Raw genomic sequence first — 25,072 nt, 5'->3', positions numbered from 1 at the left:
ATTACCCGCGTAACTGCCTCCGAACATGGCTCATTAAGCCCAAACCTTGAACGTCTCTGGAGAAATCTGAATAAGAGGAAAACTATCGCGGAAACAAACGTGTTGGGCAGCTGCCGAGAGGCCCGTCCTGCCCGGGTAGAGGAGAGCGCCCCCGGTGGAAAAGCCCGGCAGACCCTGATCTCTGAGACGCCAGATCGGGACGAGAGTTTTGCTTACAGCTGCCGAGGGATGCAGGCGATTAGCCGACGTCTGCGAGGCGGCCTCGCTCCCTGACCCCATTAGTGGCGTACAGGTGATCGGCTAATGCTTTCAGCTGTGGCCTGCTAATTACGAGTGCCGGCTCTCGCACGGTGGCTGGGCCGGGCGGGGTGCCGGGCTGAGACCAGCAGGTGTGCCTGTGACGCACTGGGACGGCGCGTCGGAGGGAAAATCACAAGCGAGGAAATGCTGGAAACGTGGGCCACAGACGCAATGCAGAAGGACCTGTTTTCCCAGCATGCATTTCCTGTTATTGACATTATTATTATACAGTACTTATGATCTGTGTTTTGTGTCAATTTGTGTTTAGTGGAGGGATTTTCATTGCATAGGGAAACTAACCATTTACTTATGAAAAATAAACTTTTCAGTCTTGAATCATATTATTATTATTATTATTATTATTATTATTATTAGCTTTGTATGTCAGTATGATAAGAGCAGGGACTTCGTTTTAATCTCTTTGGCACCATGCGTGACTCCATTTAGATTGTTAATGCTTGGATCATCGCTGCCAAATTCAGCCTTTCTCTAATTTCTCGTCAGCCGGCCTCAGTTACATCCCCTTCCAGGTCATCAGGGAGTTTTTCTTTGCCGCTAATTGATATCGGTTTGACTCCTTGACCGTTCGGTGGGATCGCAGGCCCTTTGCATAACCCCGAGAAATTCCGGAAACGCTCCCGACTCGGAACAGAGCTTTTAACGTGGACACGCTATGCCTGATTGAGAGAGAATGCGCTTTGCTTGGCATATGACGCCTGATTCCTGAATCCTGATAGTTGGTAGCGTTCGGCTGTAATTTGCCCCGTGAGCTACGTTAAATCATTACACGTTGCTAAAAACGGCGTATGTGTCTCACCGCAATTACTAACAAATTAGACATTAGCTGGAAGCATTTAGCAACAATTCGTAATAACCTTCTATGATTACAGGAGCCGTGTGTCATGATTCTGATTCCGGAAAGCTGGGAGATGCCTCTGCTGTGTATATGCATGTGCAGGGATGCAGGGACCCTGTGTTTTATGTGTATGTGTATGACCCTGTAAGTGGCAGACGGCTGCTACTGTGTCTGCATGTATCTGTCTACAGTTAGAATTTAAATATTTAAAACCAAACTAAGGTTCTCACCGTGCTTCTCGAATGTTTCTCACCCATTCTAGAACTCTTATGCTCATTTGCACCAATCATTGACGATAATTAAACTCATAAATGACTATATGTCTATTATTCAAGCTGTAACTTGGCGGTGCCAAGACTTCAGAAGGGTGAATTAGAGTCGGCGCGTTTAAAACTTCTCGTCCTTTATGATCCTTTTAAGATGGAAAAATAAAAGATAAGATAGAAAATGAATGCCCCCCCCCCCACCTAGCTTTGGATGCCCAGCGGAATTGCATAGATAAATTACTGCCACCCCACAAAGAAATGACCAGAAATGATAAAATAAGATAGAATCTCCATATATTTCAAGCATCCAGATTATTTGTCATCTCATCATATAAGGATACATGTGCGCACACATTTGTGTACTATTATGCATCGTAGTATATATACATTATATCTAGTATATATGTATTTTATCTAGTATGTACGCAGTACATCAGGTGAAGGATCACCTTTGATATTGCCACGAAGCTGCCTGCCGTATCCTCGTCTCTGGGCTGAGGGTAAGTAGGCGCTCTATGAAACAGCCCACTCTGCTCCTCGTAGCTAACAGGTACCGCGGGCCTAATTCCGGCTCCCTGTGCCGACTGCCAGCAGTCGACAATCGCAGATGGCACTAAATAGCCAACAAATGGCTGTAAAAGTAGTTTGAAGATGAGAATCCAATTAGGGACAGGCTGCTTTGGACATGGGGCGGTTTGCTTGCTAGGTATGATTCCTGTGCAGGCTTGTTGGCTTCAATCATACCTTCAAGTTCCTTTATGAGTTATGCTTGTGAAGGTAAATGTAAGAGGAAAAGTGCTGGGGACAGACAAAATGACTCCCGCAAGTTAGCGTGCAAGGAATATTTAATCTGCGTGCCCGCGTATGTGCCGCACCCACAGAGATGCCAGTTTTAAAGGTCCGTCTCTAACGCAGAGCCCGGTAAATGCCAGTCGCAGGCATGTGCTGTCTGTGGTCTCCTGCCATTTCTTCCAGTTCCAGCTTGGCCACTCTTCCCGATTAATAATCTGCCTGGTGTCCGTTCGGTCGTGTAGTTCCAGCCAAAACCAGCGGTTGTGCAAGCGAGTAACGAGAAGAAAAAAAATAACTGCGTGCTTCTGGTTTCTTTTAGGGTGGCGAGTTGATGAGATGGCTGTGGCATCTCAGATGGGTTTGGTTTGGAACGAGATGCCTGCAGACAGCCATGGAGATACAACAAAAAAACATATAATAGCCATTGATTTAAATTATAACGCTATATGTAATGTATGGATATTGAATGATTTGGGTTTGTTAGCCAGCTGAGTGTTACGATAATGTGTTGAAATTGGGGGAAAGTGCAGCTGGACCCCCCCGTCTCTTCCTTTCGGGCCCCAGGCCCCTTTGGTCTGTTAAAAAAAGCACAGTATGCTGTTTCTGAGAGAGAGGAACATTTCGAGGCTCGGAGAGCGAAGTGAGTAGCTGGTTGCTGCTAACGCTGTAAACCCTGCCGCTTCCCAGGGGAAGGAACAGCGGGGGGTAGAATGTGAACGGGGTCCGCACGCCTGACGCCTGATTCCCGTTCTGTTTCCCAGGACCGGCTCTGTCAACTGCCTCGTAGCAGAGGGATATAAAATCCTGCTGGTCGATCCGGGGCTGGCGAGCAGGCCATTAGGCTAAAACAGCAAGTTTAACGTTCGCCAAATGCGGCCTTCACAATCAGAATCAACGTTATTCGTGTATAGTTGGTCACAATAACGTAAAATAAAGTAAATTACAAAAATAACAAAGAGTATTAACATAAAGCAACAAACAACCAGCAGTATAGAGCACATACACATAAGCAAAATCTGATATACTTTAATTTATATGTACCTCATATACCTTACTTTATATGTATCTTCTATACCTTACCTTATATATACCTGCTATACCTTACATTATATGTATCTCATATACCTTAATCTATATATATCTCCTATACCTTACTTATGCAGCAGCATCGCGGTACAAAGTTCCTCTTTCGCTAGTGTTCAGGTATCATGCAGATCACAGGCTTGTTGACAGGTGCCAGTCACTATGGACCAGGGGCCTAAAAGAACGGGACAGAATTTTTAAAAGTTGCCCCGGAGCTGTTTATAATTCATCATAATCATTATTTTATTGGCTTGTCTATCTGCCTGGCAGGATGGCATTAGCTAGCATCTGTGTTTGAATGCTAAACAGGAGGCCAAAGAGCCGCCGCACCGATGAAGACAGATGTCGAAATGTGTGCCAACCCGACTACACAGGGCCGAGACAGATGACCCATTTCTGATTTCGAGGTGAAAGAAATGTCTGCAAGATTAAAAAATAAATACCCCCCCCCCCAACAGGAATTTGGTCAATTTGAACGCGAGAGTGTGACCCACCATAGAATTTCTGCTGATGAGATCTTAAAATAATTAAGCAATTAAGCCTTATATTTTTGCTTGCGATTAACTGATAATCTATACTTTCTGGGCAAATTGCCCCCGACAGGAAAATCAAGTTTAACGCAATCGTTCTGTAACACGGTTTTGAGTGATTTCGGCACACCCAGGAAACAAAGCTATCAATGTTTGCATCAGGATTTTAGAAACATCTGCAACTCACGGCTAGAAAATGTCTCGCACAGATAAAACGGTCTAGAGAAATTATAAGACAAGGAAAAAAGGAAATTATCCTGCAGGATAAACAATTCTCCTCCCCCCAGTTGAGCTATTTAAAGCGTCGGTGTCTAGAGAAGAGGCTTCAGCAAGTGTCGAGGAAACGGGGGCTTTCGTTTCCTATTTTGAACCGCGGCGTCTCTAGTGACATCACGGCGGTCTCGGAAGAGGTCTCCCCGGCCATTCCCGGGATTTGGGTTACAAAACAGAGCCACCGCACTCTCTCCGAGCTGCCGTCCCGGTACGCAGCCTCGTCTGCATTCGGCGGTGAGCACGTGGCCCGGGCGACACCCTCTTTCCGCTTGTTAGCTCTCGTTACGCGCCGGATAAGCGCTAAACGAAGTGAGGCCAGGGTGCCCGCAGCCCGCCAAATATATGCGGGACTAATGGCGTGGCTCGTCGTAAACACCGCCCCCCCCCCCGCATATCGCCTGCGCATAACTTATATCTCCCTCACATTCGACCGTGCAATTAGCAGGTAAGAAATTTGGGGAGGGTGGTTGTTTCCTGCTAACTGTCCCACTATAACTTCTCATGTATTTGCTGGAGCCCCAGGGTCAAGCACCTCCCCCAGGGTGGATTTCTGGGGCTTGATTTACCCCCCCTTGGCGCCGTGCTGAAAGGCCGGGTCGCCGACCCCTAAGCGCCGTGTCCGTGTTAACGCTGTTTCCGTTTCCCGGCTCGTTCATTCTCTCAGAACAAGAGTACCGGTGATGTTAAAGACTCTCTCGCCGTGGCCACTCCACCCCCCCCCCCCCGGCTGATTAATAGGGGGGGGCGTAACTGTCCAGCGGCCGTGACAGTTCCGCCTGAACGACCCTCAGCCCCTTAAAGCTCACACTGATCGCTCGGTGCATGAAGGAGGCACCAAAAAAATAAATAATCAATCACATGAATAATTATCCTCAAACTTGATGTCTGTTCTGACAAATATAACTGACAAACCGACCATCGGGTCTCATAGTTCAATGACTACTTATTACAAAAGATGCAATATTATAACAACAACAAAACTGGCTAATAATAATAATAATAATAATAATAAAAAATAAAACTCATCTGGAAAAGTAGGTTGCAGGCAGATCAAATGACAGAATGGCAATTATAGTAATTGTATGACAATGATGATTATTGTTATGGCGGATGACTTGATATTATTGTTGTTGTTTTGTTGTTGTGTTTGTTGATTTATACACGCGTAGCGGGAGGCGTGAATCGGCCCCCAGTGTTCTCGCGGTTCCTCACAGCAGCAGGCCCCCCGGCTCGTCGCAGGACCCTTGCGGGACCCTTAACCTGCATCACCGTCGCTATTGGCCACGCTGAATTACAGCTTCCGGGGAATATGCCCGACTTGTTTCCTGATAAACTTCATTTCATTCTTAAGGCATAGATCCCCTTTAACATAATGTGACATATACATTCATACATGCTTTAAAAAACATTAATAGTTCTTGGCTGGGAATTATTTTTCAACGTATTTTTTTTTTTGTAGATTATTACTTTGTTCATTACTATACAGAACTGTTTATAGACCTTAAAAGGGAGGAAGGACCAATCAGGAATTTTCAGGTTTTTTTTTTTTAACTCCCACATGTCAGAGATGTAGTTGTTTTATTTATTTATCGTTTGCTGTGTGTTGGCCTCTGATTTAATGAGGGCCCCCATATACAAATATAGAAATATCAATTCTGTTTTTATTTAACTGAGTGCAGCACGCAAACCGGCTGACTCACCCATGTATAAATCGACGTGTCCACTATTAAGATAATTAAAATATAAAGCTAACAAGCTTTCGGTGTCGTCCGACTCGACCAGGAGAAAATCTTGGTGAGGGCAGGCAGGTCCTGATGGACAGACTTTTCTGCCGCATGAAATATATCACCGATAGTCTGGGAATTGGTTGGGGGCGGGTTGGTTCTGGAATAGCTAGTTATGTTTAGCGTTATGACACCACATTTGTTTTTGCTGAGGTGACCGGGTACCAGTTTATGGTTCGAGTGTGTGCTTTTTTCTGCAAGTCCGTGCACAAAAATTGACAGCAAGGAAACAAACGGTCAACACTTAAAGGGGATCTCAGACATCCCAGGATGTGAGCGGAATGCCAACAGAGGGAAATGGGAAAATAGGGCGACCTGCCCTTTTATCCTGTGTCTGTAGCACTTTTACTGAAGCACCACACACACACATTATCCTACTATATCACAGAATTTTATTGCGCTACAAATTATTCAGTGTTAAATTATTATTATTATTATTCTTTTTTACTCTTTTGGACAAGTAGAGATATCCGTAACAACATTTTAGATTGCTGCGAAATAACTCACTGGGCAGTCTTCATTCTGAGGATCCTCACTGAGATCACCCCCCCATCTCAGTGTAAATCTGAACCTCAATAGAAAAATCATCCTTTGTCTTAGTTCCCTCAGAACCTCCACTTCAGGAATTAGCTTTCAACAGAATGGGTTACAAATGAGGTACTAAGCATTTGTAATAGGGGTTGAGAAAGGTCAGCGCGGTATTAATAATGCATCTGGGGAATATGTCCACCAACACAGACAGATTTCAGACATCTCTCCAAATAACAAATACTTCTTCTGCTGCAGGAAAACAGAAGGTTAAACTGGCAGAGTTTTTAAAACAATATAGCAATAAATATCTGATTTAAAACAGACAGGTAAAACACAGATTCCTACAACTGTATGGCTTCTTTACGGAATTTGTGGAAGAAATATGTGTTTGAGACGCTGGATGGGTTTTTGGATGCGATCGTCGTGGAAAGTAAGTGCTATTGTGCAGCCTGAATGAAGGACGGCTTTACTGAATTTCTCATTATTTAACCTGTTTTTAAGTGCCTGCAATTTAAGTAGCTTCAATTTAAGCACCTTGAATTTAAGCACCTTGAATTTAAGTGCCTTGAATTTAAGCGCGTTTAATTATGCATTTTGTAATTGCTGCTGTACATCACACGTGTTCTCTGGGAACCTCCGAAAATAACGTTAGGGGCATATTTAGCGACTCCACATAAACCCAGGGAACACGAACGCTAGCCATCGATTCACTTGTCGTTGGGCTGTTTGTGAGAGGACAGCAATTTACACCCGGGAAAAACTGCCCAGAGGGTCGACTGCTTCTGTTTCTGTTTCCACTTTGTCACCTGACGGGCGCAGGAATGGCCAGGCTCCCATGCTGGTCTGGAGGGTTTGGCGGCGGCTAACGGCCTTTCGGAGAAATCCACGGAAAAAGTCAGGAAGAGGGACTATTGATTTAGCGGGCCGCAGACAGGCGGGGAGTTCAGAGGAATTCACGATGGAGGCAGCCGGTGACTGGGGGCTGGGGGCCGGGGAGGGGGTGGGTAGCTGTTTGTAGCTTGTGGCACCTGCTCTGCGGCTAAATGGGAGCCCTCCATCTCTGTCAGCCTCCAGGCTGCTCAATCGATGGCGGAAAAGAGCGGGAAAAGTCAGGATGGAGGGTTTTTTCCGACGGCCCCGGTGCACGGGAGGCAGAGTGGGATTGATCGACAGGCACGTGGGGGTGTGGTGCGGGGGGGGGGGGGGGGGGTGGTCTGGCAGAGGCCTACGCACTAGCGTCCTGCATCCCTCGCGACAGACGGTGACCCCTGGGGCCACAGCTGAGCCAAATGTCAACATTGCTGCAGCAAGAGAGTAGAGGAAGGGAGGAAAAAAAAACAAAACAGCACGCAAAAGCGGATAGGAGGGGCCACATCGCTCACGCCGTGTCTCTCTCTCTCTCTCCTCCCAACGCAGCGGAGTGGCACTGGCACGTGCCCACTATGAGAAGCAGCCGCCCTCCAACCTGCGCAAGTCCAACTTCTTCCACTTCGTGCTGGCGCTGTACGACCGGCAGGGCCAGCCCGTGGAGATCGAGCGGACCTCCTACGTGGACTTCGTGGAGAAGGACAAGGTCAGGTGTGCCATGTCCATCACAGCGGGAAGCTAAATCATCAGAGCGGGGCTCACTCCAGCCTGTGTCTGTGGATTGGGGGGGTGATGTCAGACTGTTGGCACACCTCCACTCCAACCCCCCCTCCCCCCCCCCCGAAGCCATCCCTTTCTCTTGTTTTCGGAGCAGATAATTCTGTTTCTCCTTGGGCCTCTTTTGCGGGATGTGGGGGGCCCTCCAAACAAGGACCCCCCCCCCCCCAGCTAAATGTTTATGGTATCTACACTCTGCTTTTGAGTATGCACACCTAGTATGCACAGTACAGAACAACATCTGATGCTGATATTGTCTTCTGGGTAAATTAAACACATACAGGTGCCTCTTGAACTCCTCGACAGGGCTATATTACTGGAAACCTCTAGTAAGGTGAAAACATATCAAGTCGAATATGAATATGATATGAAAAATACATTAATATATAAATAACTACTGTCACTGAATAAGTAGTTACTATAACTAGCTAAATACCAGTAATTGAAAAGTAATAAATGAATAAGTTTTTTTGTATCATTAAATGTACAGTACTGTTTGGATAAATAGAGAAAAACACTGTATGATACTTCGTTAAACAACGTATGAGACGTTTCTCCTTATGATCGCTACACAGACTGGAAGCGAGGCCAGGCGGACGCTAACATCTCCCAGCAGCAATAGAAAGTATCGTACAGCATATATAGCCCAGGAAAAGATCAAAATTGAAAGTTTGATGAGTACTGAATGTGCACCGCTGTTGGCCATCGTAAGGTGGAAATATCACAAGCGGCACCATGGTAAAGTGAGGAGCATCTGTAATTACGGAGTTTCATCTCTCATTACTTAGATCACGGTAATTTTTATAAGCAGTTTTCCTGTATTCATCAGCTTGATCATGACAAAGCGAAGAAGGAAAAATAGTATCTGTACATATATATCTAAATATTTACACAAACAAATGTGATTCACTGGACTTTAATAAGCGGAAGAAGCAATTAAATTAAAAGACTGAAATTAAATGACATTTGAATAACATTTATTTGGTCTATAGCAAATATTTAAAATTACATAGAAGTGTTAACTTCACATTTAAATAGCCTATTGCTGAGATAGTATAATTTAAAACTTTGCTTTCTTTATGGTGGAATAAGATAAACGGTTTCATTGACATCAGAGACAGAGAATTCATCCGTTTGGTCCTTTCATCCATTACATGCAATTTTTAAAGCTAGCCCTAGTGGGCGCTAGGTAACCCACAGCCCCAAAATGCTAATACCTGATACTTGGCAGGCGACTGCTGGACATCCAAATAGTGCAGTACTCCCGTTTAAGCTGGAGTCACTGTGTCTTTTAGCTAGGACTGTGTCACCACTGCTGATACCCAATTGTCCTGGTGATGGTAACTTAACAGGCATCTTAATTTTATGTTTGTATTTTTTGGTATAATATGGCCCTTCACATTTAAATTAACACACAAGTTCACTCATTCACGAAATTACACGATGGCATCGACATACCTCCGATTTTAATGACTCGGAAATGTGCGCTTAATGAAATGTTTCTACTCAACCCTTTGTTGACATGCACCATTGTTGTAGCATAATGAAGTGTAGTCATGGTGTCGCGCACAGCATTTAATGCGTTTCCTAGGCTAAGCCTCGCCGCGTACCGTCGACCGACGCGTGATGGGGGGGGGGGTGTCTTTTTGAGCGTTTTTAAGCAGCCTGTCAATAGGAGTACTTGAGAACACAATTTCAAAAAGTTCGAAGCTGGTTGACCCGCATCATGTCTGTCAGCTCTGGAACATCTGCACGCAACATTTGCGATTAATATTCCGCACTTTTGCGCAGGGGGACGTCATTTTAGGTAAATAGGCGCACGCAGACGTGCACGAGCACCAAAGGGCTGTCGGTTTACGGAACACGGGTCCATTTGACGTATTACTGGAGAAACATGTGTTTTTACTGATCCTTACATTCCCAGCCCAATTTTTTTTTTGAAGAACTGTCATTGTCGGTACCAAATGTATAATATAATTTGAGTTTTAAAACTGTTTATAATTCTTCAGAAAATGAAATACAGAGAATTATCTCTGCACTCATTCTTTTTTTGTTTTATAAGTAACCGGTTGAGGACTTATTTAAATACCGGAGACATTAACCTCCCCGGATAGCCTTTTTCAGATATGTTTTGTTTACCTGTTTGAACGAGAGCCGGGTTTGTTTTAGTATGAGGTTATGGATGGATAACTTTGCTGGAGGATAGGCGGGCCTCAAGCCAGCTGGCAACGCCTCAGTCCACCACCGTCCCTGCCAACTCACCTCCGGCTCGACCTCTGCGCTCCCTTCCACTCCGCCTGAGGTGTCTGCCAGAGCAGAATGGAAGAGTTGGCACAGAGCTCCGGAGGGGAGCAGTGGAAGGGGGGGACATGTGGGGGGGGGGGGGTGATCGGCTGTCCAGGAGTGCGCTCTGGTGCCCATTTGGGGACGTATTCACCCCCCCCACCGAAGCTGAGCCGGTTGTAGGAAAATCGGCCCATGCATCGAAACGTACATCTGTGTGCATTTAACTGGATTTAGTGACGGCTTTGCTTTCGGTCCATGCGAACATGAAGTTTGTTTCCTTTCACATTCCCCACAGCTTTAACCAAAAAAAAAAAAGGGAGCGTTGGGCAATAGGATGGAACAGCTGGCTTTCAGCGCAGCGATGAGGGAAAATGCGAGATTCCACTGCTGATCTTGCCGAGCACCAGAGCCTCGGAAGTGGCCCTGTATTAAGTGTACCTATGCGGTGCTTAATCCTCCCCTCAGTTTACAGTGGGGGGGGGGTGGTGATGAAAAAAAGCGTTGTGTTTTACACGGAACGTAAGGTGCAGCTGCAAAGTCGTTTAGGTGCAGCTGCGGAGTAACGGACTTCTGGTGGAACGGAAACATCTCCTCATGTTGTGCTCCCCTTCCTGAATGAAAAACTAGCTAAATGTTGAGCAAAAACGTTAAGTATGGCGTGTCAAGGAGGAGGGACTGAGAACCACTGAGTGTGTGGTGAGTGGGGGGCTGGCTGCTGGGGATGTGCAAGCAGCCTGTCTCACACCGGCCGTGTGTCGCTGAGCACGTCCATCCTTGTGGGATTTTTTTTTTCAAGGTACCAACAGCTGTTAGGCTGCAAGAAGCAGACCGGAGCGTTTCCTTTGGGTGCCGTTCGGTTAAAATGCCACCCCAGCAACTCCATTCCCCCCCACCCACCACCACTACCACCACCCCCTCTTTTAAACCTCCCACAGCCTTATGTAGTTCAAATTTTCATACAAGACACCAAATTTCTGGACTTTAAATGAAATCGGATGGATCAGTGATGAGCACACAACTGGTTTGCACCCAGATTAACAAGACTCACCGCACATTTTCAGCACAGGGTTCAGGGGAACAGATTGCTCTTTAGGAGGCTGGGCATAGACGTTCCGCTAAGGAAAGAGGTGCTTTAACATGACAGCTGCAACACTAATGTGCCGACCTGCACACACTCCTATCGGCAAACAACAGCGACCGCGTCCCGGCCGCTGATAAATCTCGCTGATTACGGCAAGGTTATTGCTGCCTTTATCATACTGATGGGATATCAGCGGGTGTGACACCAAAAAGTACCCCGGCACCCCCCTCCCCCCGAGATTTATTTTACTCCACATCTCCCTTGAGCGGGTGGGCTAAGGAATCCGCAGAGTTGTACATGTGAGATTCCGCCCGATCCTTCTCCCACTTGCTGTTCCGGAAAGTGCTGCCTGACCTCATACTTCTGCACTCCCTGACATGCCCCTGAACATGCTGGCCAGCGGTCATTAATCCCGGCTGTCTCCCCAAGGCACCCCGGGCGGGCTTCGGGGGCGGCAGACCAGCGCCTCCCCTGGGATTAGGAGCGGGGCTGCAGCTGGGAGGAGCTAAGGCTGGACCATCCGCCTGCCTGAACCTTTCCCCAATCCCGCTAGCTCGGCGCTCAGTCATGGCCCCAAGGGCCCCCTTCCCTTAAGCCGGTGGGTTTTAAAAGACTGTCCCGTTTTTGTGTCTAACAGGAGTACAACGGAGAGAAGACCAACAATGGGATACACTACAGGCTACAGCTCCTCTACAGCAACGGTAAGGCGGCCCTGACCTGCGGCCATTAACCAATCCCATCCTCCCTGTTTCAGAAGGGGCGTGGCTACAGGATGACACTGTGTGAATCAGACAAGTAGCAACAATGTAACTTTATGTTAGAAACACAAACCTTATTATTCTTATAGGAGAAATATCTTTAAGAATAAAATACTCTAGGAGATTAATATATGACATAGATAAATATGATAAAAAAAATAATAGGAATCCAGCAGAGCTGGTGCTTGGTCCTCTAATAAAATGCCAAAGGTATGCAAGAAAGTAATTCTGACTGACTACATCCATTCAATCAGTGTTTCTCAACGCTGGCCTTGGGGACCCCCTCAAACAATCCACATTTTCGCTCCCTTCCAGCTCCCGGCACACCTGTACTTGGCATTTGGTGTTTTTGATTGTTCAGGTTCAGAGCTGGGAGGAAGCAAAAATGTGAACTGGCTGGGGGTCCCCAAGGACTGGGCTGACAGACACTGTGTTAGATGGGCTTGGGTCCTCATGGCTCATTTTCACTGCGGCCCGATCCATCAGCAGCCTTAAGATAACCTCAACGGTGTGACGTTTCGTGTTGGTTGAGGGGTGGAGGGGGGAAGCAGACTGGGGAAAACTGAGATGTCTGTGTTAGCAGTGGGGGCTCGGGGGGGCAGCAGTGGACATATACACAGAAAACCGCCCTCATGGTTTACCGGAATATGTCTGGCGGTATATCAGCAAGGGCCCTGGCTTCGTGCGGACGGCCTCCCTCCACGGTCTGCCCCAAAGCGGGTCCCCGGCCCGGACGTGCTCACCATCACTCCCCGTGCCCCAGTTTAGCTGCATTAGTGCACTAATGGAGAACGGCAATAGTGATTGATTCCTAATTCGTTTTTAAATTTTAATATCTTGTTATCCTAAAGGGATAGACAACAGGGGGTGGGGGTTCTGGCATCCATGATTCAGGCGGGGACACTGTAAATAATTAATTCCGGCTGAGATTTGTTTGTTTTTGCTTGTGGTGGTGGTGGTGGGGGGGAGGCAGTTACTATAAGCTTGCATGCCTGACAAGTGTTACAGAAAACACAAGTGTACTACTGGGACAGATGCAGTAAGGGAGCGGGTCTCTGGGAAATGACACCCCCCTGCTTTCTTTGCTGCAGTTTGGGTCAATGCTGGGGGGCAGCTCCCCTCGCTAACTTCTGCTGATGCAAGGTCCCTGTTTTCACCCTCAGGAATCAGGACAGAGCAAGACCTGTATGTGCGGTTGATAGACTCCATGACCAAACAGGTGAGAATTTCCTCCCACCCCCCATCTGTGTCCTCGGGGGCCAGGGTGGCCTTACCTTCTGGGATGCTCGGTGCTAAGGGACCAGGCGAGGGTGTCAGGAGGCTCCGGAGACAGCTGTTCTCTCAACGAACTATCTTAGAGTTCACCTAACTCCCGAGATTTAACTGTGAAGGTTACAAGCGCTCCGCATCCAGGGAATGCCGGATTTCCATTTTAGACTGGGAAAAACGAGCAGATCCGTAATATTCCTGAGGTTTCGCGCAGTCAAAACAATCAAGATGCTCAAAGCAATTCACAGAAGTGTCCTGGAACATATCGATTCTGCATGCCGTCTGTAATGAAATACTCATTTAGTCTCCTTCTCTCTTTAAGCCACATAAAAATAAGACAAATTAATAGCCTTTCTTATGCTTTTTAAAATAGTTTGATATTTTTTTAAGAGCATGACCCCTGGAATTGAAGTACCGCTATGCTTTCAGAAAAAAGGGTAAAGATTTGTACCTTTGCTTGTCACTGGGGCTGTACCTGCCACTTATACCCTTAGCTGCAGGTAAATGTACCTTTTAAGGTACAGAAATGGACTTCGATGAACATTTCCGAACCATTGATGGTACATAAATGCTGTTTGTACCTTTGGGATGTTCTTCAGAGTCCATTTCCGTACCTTTAAAGGTTATAGCCCCAGTGACGAGCAAAGGTAACATTTTTACCCTTTTTTATCCATGTCAATTTAATGGAATGTAGATTCTACCAGTGACTTGGAGTCGGCCCCTCCTGATGTTGTCGACCCCCCCTGCAGTACACAGACCCCCCCTTTCTGTCACCCACCCCGGGTCAGCGGTCGATATGGAAACCTCCTGCCCAACAAAGCAGCAGCCTGTAAGACTGATCAATAACCCCTAATGTAGCCTCAGAGGTAGCAGGCTGGAGACAGTGATCCAAACAGCAGCCAGAGTGAAACAACAACATCAACAAAGAGAGCTGCAGGCTGCCGAATACAGACGGGGCGACGCTGCGCCGAGGATGATATGCCACACCGGACCTGCATCACGCAGCTTTTCCAACACCCTCCTCAACTCTGGTCATGTGGTCAGGTCATGTGATCGGGTCATGTGATCTGACCTGTTGCCCCTGTAGCAGATTAATCTGGGTTTCCTGGCACACTTTTGCATAAAAATGAAGCGGGATGCATTTTCTTCCCGTTTCCATATTTACTCTCTTAACACGTTAATTTATTGCGTAAAATGTATCCATATAATCGATTTTGTGGTGTCAGTAATCGATGGGCCCCTCCGAGTTGCTTGTGCACCCTGTTTGTGGCAGGGGAACGGCCCTTGGCCTCGTGCTGGAGCTCAGGCCCGACCGCCGGTCCGACCCGGGGTGAGGACGCCCAGCTGGGTCTCAGCGTGCCTCTTGGCTTATTGGAGAGCAGGTGTGCTGAGAGGACCCTGATTACCGCTCCTGCCGGGACACTCAGGAAATCAGGGACTTCTTAGGGCTGCCACGTGACACTGCCCCCCCCCACCCCACATCTCTCCATGTTTTCACGCCTCTACTCGAGCCCTTCGGGTCGCTCTTATTCTGCTGACCGGCTATGAAAATACGTCAGAGCAGATCTTGGCAGTTGTGATCTTTTGTGGGGAGGGGGGGGGGGGTCACAGAGCAGAGAGATCACTCACTTTACAGCCTGCAGTTTCCATAATGTGTAATTATCAATTAAGTCTGTTTGGGAAAAAATCGTAAAAACGTGACCCTGTGCACACACCCGGACTGAGTCGGCACACATGACGTCAAGTCTCGGGCCGGTATCAGGTCCGGACACGAGGTGGTTCATAGCTCTGATTCATGGTGCTGGCCACCCTCACAGACCCCGGCAGAGAGAGACGTTAAGAGGCCTCAGCGTCCCCCCCTTCCAAGGACCGAGCTCCCTGGACGTAGCTAAAATCACTTCGTTTGCCTCATACTTGACCACATTTCCAAGGCATATTAAAGACGGTTCGTAAACAGCAGCGATCTGACAGGCATCTCTACGGACAAACGTTTACCCAGACCTCGACTGACGATGCCCCATTTGACGCTCCGGTGTTTTACGCAAAGATCCAGACCGTACGTCCTTGAACGGTACCACCGTTACTTATATATAAATATCGACCAATCGCCTTTGACTTCTCGCCCCCCCGCCACCGCCAGCATTGGAAGTTGTTAATAAAAGAGGAGAGGCCTTCACTGCAACGGGAATCAATAATGCAAAAGCCGCTGTTATCCTAAAAGTATTGTCCCGCTGGGTATCCAGTCCAGCCCCCAACGACCAAATGACCATTAAGGGGGATGGAGCAGGGGCTATACCGATGGCCGCGATCCCATAACTCAGGGTACGAGCAGCCGTGATCAGAATGGAGTGAGTGTGGGACTCTTTCTCTCCCGGTAATACAAAGTAGTCTTCCCTCCCTCGTTAGTTGGGTGATGGATGGTGTGCAATTGGACCCGGCTGAGGGCAGCTGACCATCAGGACAGCGTCCCGGAGGGTGGGGAGAGGAAGAGGACCCCGCAGAGGGAGGAGGGACCGTCACCGGGTCCCTGTCCAAGTCCCCCGTCCAGCGCCAACCCTCCTTGTCGTTTTCAGACGTGTCAGATGGCAGCTGGGGTGTAGTGGAGGGATGAACGTGAAGTTGGAAGGGCAGGTTGGGTGCATCACTGTCGCCTCTCTTTGCAGGCCATCTTGTACGAGGGCCAAGACAAGAACCCAGAGATGTGCCGTGTGCTTCTCACCCACGAGATCATGTGCAGGTGGGTGTCTCCCCGCCACACCGCCTTGTCTGACCTCTGACCTTTTCCACCTCTGCATCGGCGTTTGACTCAGGGCGAGCTGCGGGGTCGCGGGCGGAATAAGCACGGTGAGCTCATGAGTAACGCTGACTCAGACAGAGCTCTGTTTGCGGTGCGTCAAACCCTATCAAGACCAGATCGTAATGCGTCTTTAAACCGCAAGTAGGAAGTATCTAGAGTCCCATAAATGTCATTATAATTTTAACAAATAAAATATAACATTTAGGATGTCTAAAATACTGCCCCATTAGTATTATAAGACATCGGACAGTCATATAAAAATAGCACTAATTACAGCATTTAGCGTTTATCGTGGGGGACTAGATCTCATACACACACACACCGATATGCACATGCACGTGCACACACACACACACACACACACACACACACACACAATCATCCTCCTTTACATTCTGACCCAATCAGTTCCCTCCCTGTGCTGCTTGTGTACCAGTCCTGACCCAATTCGGTATCGTGTGTATTTGCACATGGCTGACCTTACAGTTCTGCTGGGGGGGCAGGTGACATGTGGTCAGGAAGGGGTCACGGGGACCCCCCTTGTTAATGGCATCACGCTGGGGGTCGTCTTGCAGCATGCAGTGCAATTACCAGGTCCCTGAGGGCATGCTTACTGGGTGGGGGAAGGTGGGGGGGGGGGGGCGGGGGGTTAGTGGTCCTGCATTGGTCCCATGTTAATAATGCATAAAAGGGGTGTGGGGCTACTAATGAGGGTGGGGGTAGAGATCTGGGGGCTATTGGGTCAGCAGTGCTCCCTTTCTGCTCTTACCTTATCCTGAAAGATCAGGACGCTGTGGTGCTGGACCCAGAATCCCAGTTTGCGATCTGAGCGTACTCCGGGTCCCAGTGAAGGGTATGTGGATGTGAACTGGGCAACTGTAACAGGCTCCTGCTAAGGCAGAATATCCTTATTTTTTTAAGGCCCTTTTATTTAGAAATATTACATGGATGGGAGCCAGCACTAAGACTGATTTAATGATTAAAGCTCTGCGCCGATAAAATGGCTCAGCCCTGCCCAGTAATGAGAAGAAAATGATTAGCTAAATAATCATGGTCAGCTAAAGGCGACGGAGGGAGCATCTCGAATCCGCTGCAACGAATGAACCGCTGACCGGGCCGTGCTCTCGCAGTCCCGGTGCTGACCAAAGACTCCCCCTGCCTACCTGACGGGAGTTACGGTCACATGGCATTAGTGACCGCGCAGACGAGGCCGCTTAATTCGCGGGTGGCCCTCAGCGTGCGCGGGGACGGGGCCCGGTGTCCTCGCTCTCACCGCCCCCCTCTATCGCCCCCTGCAGGCCCTCCGGGGCGGTGCGTAGCGGCCCTCCTCCCGCTGCGTTTCGTCCTTGTGACAGCCGGTTGGCATGGTGCAAAACAGGGGCGGGCGGGCGGGCACAGGGCGGTCGCCACGGGCGAGGGTGGCATGGATTGCGAAAGGCCGGCTGCCAGGCTGGCCCAGGGCACGCCGAGAGGGGCTGCCGTCCGAGCTGCGCGGCCAGCCAGCCAGAGCCGAATGCTGCATCTCATTAGCTTTGGCTAAGGCCTCCGGCTAGGAGTTTGGCTAATTACACCGCTCGCTCTCCCAAAAACAAGCACCGCTTTGAAATCGGCTTCACCGCTCCAAGAGCCTGTAGATGAGGGTCTCCTAAACCGTGCCTTAAAAGTGCGTCAAAGTGACGCGGAGGCACTAGGTGCGTCCTGGATTGCGATTTGGAACAGAACCCTTCAATTATGACCCTCAAAGCTTGTGATATGACCAGGGACAAGGCTGGAATCGCTGACCGAATTCCTAGAAGGGCTTTTTTGTCACATTTTCATAAAGATCTGAAAGGCCATTTTGGCTCCTCTGCAGCTCACGCTAAGGACCAGGGGCCCGGGGACCAGCTACCCATCCCCCCCCAGCTCTCAACAGAACATCTGCCTGTTGCCTGGGACTCGGGTCTGGAGGAGCGTGTTTGCCTTCGTTATCTGGCCCGGGTGTGAGCCTAGCCTGGCCCCGGGGGGCAATGCCATTAGGAGAGCATTATGCACGTACCGTCAAGATTTGTTTTTGTGTTTCGAGGGGGCCCCGGGTCCCCCGAGGCCCCCAGGCGGGCTCCGAGGGTCCTGTTTGTTTATAACACCCTCTCTCGCCGACTGTGGAGGCTGTCACCACAACGCTGCTGCTGGGCTTCCAAAGCTAATTGGTCTCCTGGAACCAGCGCTAATGGTCGGTGCGGCCGGGGGAATACATTACTGCCGTGAGATCTATGGCGACGGTCACGCACTCGCGGACAGGAAGGAAAACAAAAACAATGGCCGGTCGTTACCCTCCGAGACCCGCTGGCGTTTTAAATGAAGTGTAATGTATTTATTCGTACATTGGGGGCCAGCGTTGAGAGCTCTGCGCAAGCACGCGCGTTAAAAACCCCGTAAGACTTTATCAATTAAAAAATGCAAAGCAGCTTAATATTATAGCACCGGACTGACAGTGGTGACTAGGAATGGGATTTAACAATTGTTTAATGTTTCCTCCCTCAGTCTGAAATCGTGTGGCATCGGTAACCCTAAATTGCCCGTAGTGTGCGTGTGTCCTACGATGGATTGGCATCTCATCCGGGGCACCCCGTGTCTTGCCCCAGTGCATTCTGGGATAGGCCCTGACTCATTGTCGGTGCAGAAGTGGTTATGGAAAACGGATGGATAAACCGAACAAAATTTTAAAATAAATAAGCATAAGATGGCCAAAACTATAGAAACACTTTCAACTTTTTAAGATTGTAAAACTTTTCAACTGTTGCTCCAGTTATTTATTTGATCGTCCAATTTGTGATATTTGTAACATTCTTTTATTGTTTATAAATATTATCGCCAGTATTTGTGTTGTAATTTTTAAAGTATAAGCCGAAAAAATGCTAGGTGTTTCTACAATTTTGGCGATTAGTATATAATTTAAAAAAGGTTACAAATAAAGTAGCGTAAAAGAATGGCACAGTTTAAGAAACAATTTGAAATATGGAGAGGGTGTGGCACTAATAACCACGATAATCACATGGAGAGGGTGTGTCACTAATAACCACGATAATCACATGGAGAGGGTGTGGCACTAATAACCACCATAATCACATGGAGAGGGTGTGGCACTAATAACCACGATAATCACATGGAGAGGGTGTGGCACTAATAACCACCATAATCACATGGAGAGGGTGTGGCACTAATAACCACCATAATCACATGGAAAGGCACTCTGATGCAGCAGAGCACACCTGTGATGACCTACACCGATATGTTATTATTATAGGGAAAATATCCCACTGATTGTCTGAGGGAGTTGGTCTGCAGGACGACTACGTAAGGAGAAGTGTAAATCCCAGAGAACGAAGGATTTGGGGATAAAGGGCAAGTTATTTTGGTGTGGGGTCTGCTTTAGCGCTTGGGAGCTAGAGAAGAAGGTGTTGCAAATACAGGCAGTGCCAGAAGGAAATGTGTAGCAGGGGATTATGGGTGGAGCAGACAGAGTAGATGGCAGCGAGTTACCGTGAGGTGATAAACCTGCTGCCGGCATGCCCAAGCTGGCTCCTGGCTGCTCTGCGAGGGGGTGCTGGTGGGGGCTGGAGGCAGGGCTCTGTGATGCCTGAGGTGGCAGAAGAGTCCGTACCCGCTGCTTTGAGATGAGGCTTTCCGGCCTGTGTGTGTGACCACTGTGTCACGCCAGGTTAGCGTGTGTGTGCGTGTGCCCGTGTGTGTGCGTGTGTGCCACATGCCACCACACTCGCAGCCGGGTGGGGGCCGTGGCCTCAGCCAGCCTGTCTCTGGCTCGGCGAGTGACCTTGGCCAGACCCGGCCCAGCTGGAGTGCTGGTTGCGGGCGGGGGCGGGGCGTGAGAGAGCAGCGTGGCGCCGGGTCCGAGCGGCTGCCGTGGCGGCGTGGCACAATGCCGCGCCGCCGGGTCTCCTGCCCCCCCCCCCGCCTAATGTCACGTGGGAGTGGCCTCAGCGAGGCGCCGGAGAGCTTCACACGGCCGACGTGAACGAGCTGCGTATGTCAGACGTCTCTGGTTTCACACTGCATTTTAACATTAAAACGCACGCTGGGTCACCCCCCCCCCCCCCCCGCAAAAAAGCAACGGTAAATGTCACACACACGCACACCTTTAATACAATTATTTTATTTTACACAATACATTAATTATTTTATAAAAAAAAAAATAAACATTTATGGGGTCCCAACCAGGGTGTCACAGGCTTCATGCTCGCTGTGATCTACTGTATATATGGTTATGGATGGATGGATGGATGGATGGATGATGGATGGAGTGATAGCATGAATATGTACCATGACATAGTGACGTACTACGCGGTACTCGGTACTGACACCTGCAGATTCTGCCGTGGTCATGTGACCCGTGTGAAATCATGTGACCTGCGTGCCTGATGGACGTATCTCTATTTCAGTCGGTGCTGTGACAAGAAGAGCTGCGGGAACCGGAATGAGACCCCTTCCGACCCGGTTATCATCGACAGGTGAGTCCTCCATGCCAGCCACCCATTGGGGGGTTCCCATGTACCTGTTTAGTGCCAGCCACTGGGGGGGGTCTGTTCTGAGAGCGTTGTGGGTCACTGGGAGACATGTTTAATGATGGTGACCTTACTCCATGTTTCTGTGCAAACCCCTTTATCATACAGAACGTCTCGCTGTCTTTTCTGAAACTCGTTCAGAGCGGCAGGCTCATCTGTGATATTCACCCACTCAGATCAGTACATGCAAAAAACGTGGAGCCCCCACCTTGTTTATGAGGCCATGCCTGTTGCTTCATAAGAGAGCGGGGTCATTGGCATCTGACTGCGGGTATGTCTGGGGGGGGGGGGGGGGGACAGAGATGTTCGTCCATGGCGGATATAGAGGATATGCCACTTGTGTCTGGTGTGTGTATGTGTGTGTGTGTGGATTATGTTTACATTACATTTTGGGGACCCAATATTCCTCACAATGTAATAAAAACTTGTTATTTTGACGTTGTGGGGACCATTTTCCGGGTCGCCACAAAGATCTGTGAATGCAATCAAAAAACTAAAAGTGTCAAATGTCTGGTATTTTGTTTGGTTACTTATGGTTAAGATTTGGGCTGGTTATGTTGAGATTAGAATTTCCCCAATAGAAATGGAAGGAGAGTCCCCACAAAGATATAATTACAAACCTGTATGTGTGTGTGTGTGCGTACTGGGTGGCTGGGGGTGCAGCCTGACCCCACCCTAACAACTAAGCCGGCAGCGTGTCAGGGCCTGGGGTCTTGCCTTTTAGCATTTCATCACCCCCCGCCACACACACTCCCCCCACCCCCCCCGATAACTCCTCCCATTTGGCTGCTGTCAGGCTGGCTGGGGCACAGCGTCCTCTTCCAGAAGGACGGCGCCCCCCCCGGGGTGCTGGGGGTCATTATCAAATCCTTGTTGGCTCGTTAGCCGTGCCTTGGAGACTGTCCAGGGCGCGGCAGAGAGGAGCCGGAAGCCATGACCCTCCCTTCACGCTTGGGCCGCTGCCGTAAGCCCCGTCCCCCCTACCCCCCCCAAACTCGCCCAAAAATGTCCTCTCACCTCCCACTGCCATGGCATGGCTCCGGTCGGCACTCTGGACCAGGTCACCTTTCAGCTTGAGTCTCTCTGCAACAAGCGGAACCGTTCGCAGACGTGTGCCGGCGCCTCAGATCGGACCCAAGTTCCACTCGAATCGGACCCGACTTCCACGCCTGGATTTACAGCTCTGCTTTTCTGTGACACACGTTGTGTTTCATCACCAGAGACGAGACCGTTTTCACTAATAATGGCGAGTGGAGTGTGCAGTACTAACAATGGCAGGAAATTCTGGAGTAATCAAACATTGGATTTCCAAGAATCAGGGGTGTCACTGAGGCTGATTTGGGGGGGCTTGGGCTATTTAAATGTTCCTTGGCCACCCCAAATAAATGTACACTTATTAGTTGAAATTAGTTGAAATAGTGTTCATTCATTTTCATTAAAATCAGAACCCCATCCTAGCAAAGGCTCAGCCCCCCCCCCCCCCTTTATAAATCTCTAGTTATGTTCCTGCCAGAAATTCAGCATTCATTAAACCCGCTCTTTCAGTTCCGTGTCCACCCTGCCCTTTCTCTATCCTGTCATTCCCTCTCGGGGGGGGGGGGGGCTATTGGCCCCACCCACATGGGGGTGGCGGCGGGGGTGGTGATTTAGGGTCGGCTCGCCCATGCGGCGGCATCTTAGCTCCCTATTAGGAGGGCTGGTATTTATGACCCCCCCCCCCCATTGCCTGCGTTCCCACCCTGTGGTTCCTTTAAACCAACAGATAAATCAGGCTGGGGCGGAGGACGCCATCGCAGCACCCGATGCAAATTATGGCCGTCACTCGTCTCCGTAAAGCGGCTAATGACTGGAATTCATCGCCGCCCTCGCCCGTGCAGATCCTGCCGTATAAATCAGCGCCCGCGTCCGCGTCCCATCTCCGCGCTCCGCATCGCCTAGCCCCCCCCCCCCTCGCCTGGCTAATGCGGGGGGGCCGACTCGACTTCCGCCGTGTGTCCGGATTGATTTAACGCTTTGTGGCGCTGACCCCCCGAGAAGTCGGAGATCTTCTTTGAATGATGGCTGCAATTAGGACCTCGGGCAAACGCGGGGAAAGTGGGCAGAGGCGGCGAGAACGTTCCGGACCCCCCCCCGATAGCGCTCCACTTAACGGCTCTTGCTGTCCCCCCATGCCTTTACAAATAGGGGTGACGCTCCGCCCCCCTTACGGATCAGCGGACGAGCATCCGATGCCGGTTATCAGCCTGTACGTGCAGGTGGACAGACAGCGGGTGGGGCGGTTCATAATGGGTTAAAGCACCCCCCCCCACCACACACAATAAAGCACCAAGCTGGTCGTTTAAATGTCTCCCCCCCATTTAGGCTGGAATTCTGCCGAGCCAAGGCGAAATACGACAATGGCCTGGGTGACATATTACTGGCCGGGGTTTAAAACAGGTGTTATTACAAGCTAATATTGCAATTAGCTCACCCGGCGAGCTCCTCGGCAGGGCTGTAAATTTTCTGGCACCGTCAGGGCTTAACTGGGGCCCTTGTCTAATTGCCCCTACACAGACCTACCCCCCTCCCTGGATAAGACCCCCCCACACACACCTTTTCCTAGAAGAAGGCTCTTTGCTCCATTGTAGTGATTCACAGGAAGGCGGCGTGAACGTGATCAGCCCATAACTTCCTCCCTAATAGCTCAAGACCCTCTGGTGAATTTGGACTGGGTGAGGGAACATACCTGCTCACTAGCCCCACCCTGCTGGTTGACTCTCGCTACCGCAATCTGTCCGGCGTATAGCTTCTCCTTCACGGCCAAAAGGAGGCATGAGGATTGGGAGGGTGGAGGGCCTGGCCATCTTCTGGACTTCCAGAAGATGAAAGAAGAGATAACAGCACCGATCCAGATATGCTAACGCTAATCATAGTTTAAGAGCAATCAAAATATTGCCCCTCAGGGCAAAGACTGAATATAGCCATTAAAAAAATAATTTCCCCTAGGCTTGGGAGATCTACAAGGCCGGAATGATCATGAAGCAAAGGAGGAAGAATGAAGAGATAGACAGATTGAATGGATGAGTACGATTGAGACAGCCGTGGTTGGTTAGGGTTAAACCAGAGGCGTGGGGTGGGGGTTTTGTAGGGGTACTAAGCTCTCTGGACCCTTACCAGCAATACCACCTATTGATCGGGAGGCCACTGCTTTGGAGCCAGCTAGATTAAGAGTATAGATTTGCAATAAAGGGAGCACATTACTCAGAAGCCCAGTTAAAATTGAAGCAAAAAATGATATCCTGAATGAGGTGGGATGAGTCAGGCCATGGGTGAGGCGGGGGGGGATGGTCAGAGCTGGCCGGGGCAGGGGGTGCATTGCATTGTGGGTAGACATTACAGCAGGGAGGACCACCTCGGTTCATGGGGAATCCAGTCAGGAGTACGTGCACAAGGTTACGGGCGTGTATGGGAAGCGTGGAAAGCTTGGGCATTTGGATCTCCTCTGCTAGAGGGCTGCAGAACCCTCTGGAAGGTCACCGCTCCTAAGAGCCAGCGTGAAAAATGATGTGGGGAAGGAAGGGAGTTTCCAGCGGCCCGTAAGACACGATACGAAACTGAACCCTGACCCGCTCGGTGCTGGAGGGGCCCACACCTCTGAGTAAACGCACCTGGCTTCCACCCGGACAACACCAGGGAGGGATCCCAGCTCACTGCTCCCTCTGGTGTAACCGTTCATTCCGTCTTGTTAGGTCACGGTCAGATGACACGTTTGTCACAGGGCCACTGCATTCCCTGCGTTCGCCACCAGGGACAAACTGCCACGGTGGAGCCACCAGCATAGCTGGAATAGTGATCGGTTGCGGGGTGATGCAGTGAGGGGCCTCTTCCCGGCTGATGTTAAGTTTGGTGACAGTGCCAACAGACATGCGGGAGTGCAAGCAGAAATGCGCACGCACACACATGCACACGTGCAGAAGCGTCCTAGAGCAGGGATGAGTCAAAGCAAGAGGAAGCGAGGAACCGCATGGGGTTTGTGTGTTATCCCATGGCACAGGATATCGTGTAACGCGGGCTGGAGCGTGTTGCATTATGGGTAGGGATCGCAGCACAGTTGCTTACTGAGTGAAAGCAGTTCTTGGAGGGTGTATGTGCACGAGGAACGACCTTCACGGACGGCACATGCAGTGGGAGTGGGGCGGGGGGGGGGGGGGGGGGGTTAGTAAGATATACCGGCTGGTATTGTGTGGTTTATCCCCATTCCTCCTTCAGGGGGTGTCCAGTTTC

General features: G+C 49.5%; 1 protein-coding gene across 3 annotated transcripts in view; it reads left to right on the top strand.

The window, feature by feature from the left end:
- Nucleotides 1-25,072, top strand: part of LOC111853953 (transcription factor COE3-like) — a 100,286-nt gene that overhangs the window by 5,784 nt on the left and 69,430 nt on the right. For all 3 annotated transcript variants that reach the window (XM_023831430.2, XM_023831427.2, XM_023831426.2), the window contains exons 3-7: nucleotides 7,832-7,988; nucleotides 12,064-12,127; nucleotides 13,348-13,403; nucleotides 16,117-16,190; nucleotides 20,687-20,755. In XM_023831430.2, the coding sequence (XP_023687198.1) occupies nucleotides 7,832-7,988; nucleotides 12,064-12,127; nucleotides 13,348-13,403; nucleotides 16,117-16,190; nucleotides 20,687-20,755 (420 nt within the window). The remainder of the gene's footprint in view (nucleotides 1-7,831; nucleotides 7,989-12,063; nucleotides 12,128-13,347; nucleotides 13,404-16,116; nucleotides 16,191-20,686; nucleotides 20,756-25,072) is intronic.

Source organism: Paramormyrops kingsleyae, chromosome 12 (genome assembly GCF_048594095.1).
Source record: "Paramormyrops kingsleyae isolate MSU_618 chromosome 12, PKINGS_0.4, whole genome shotgun sequence".
NCBI classification, from domain to species: domain Eukaryota; kingdom Metazoa; phylum Chordata; class Actinopteri; order Osteoglossiformes; family Mormyridae; genus Paramormyrops; species Paramormyrops kingsleyae.
The sequence above is the reverse complement of the archived record's forward strand: the minus strand, read 5'-3'. Positions and strand labels throughout refer to the sequence as shown.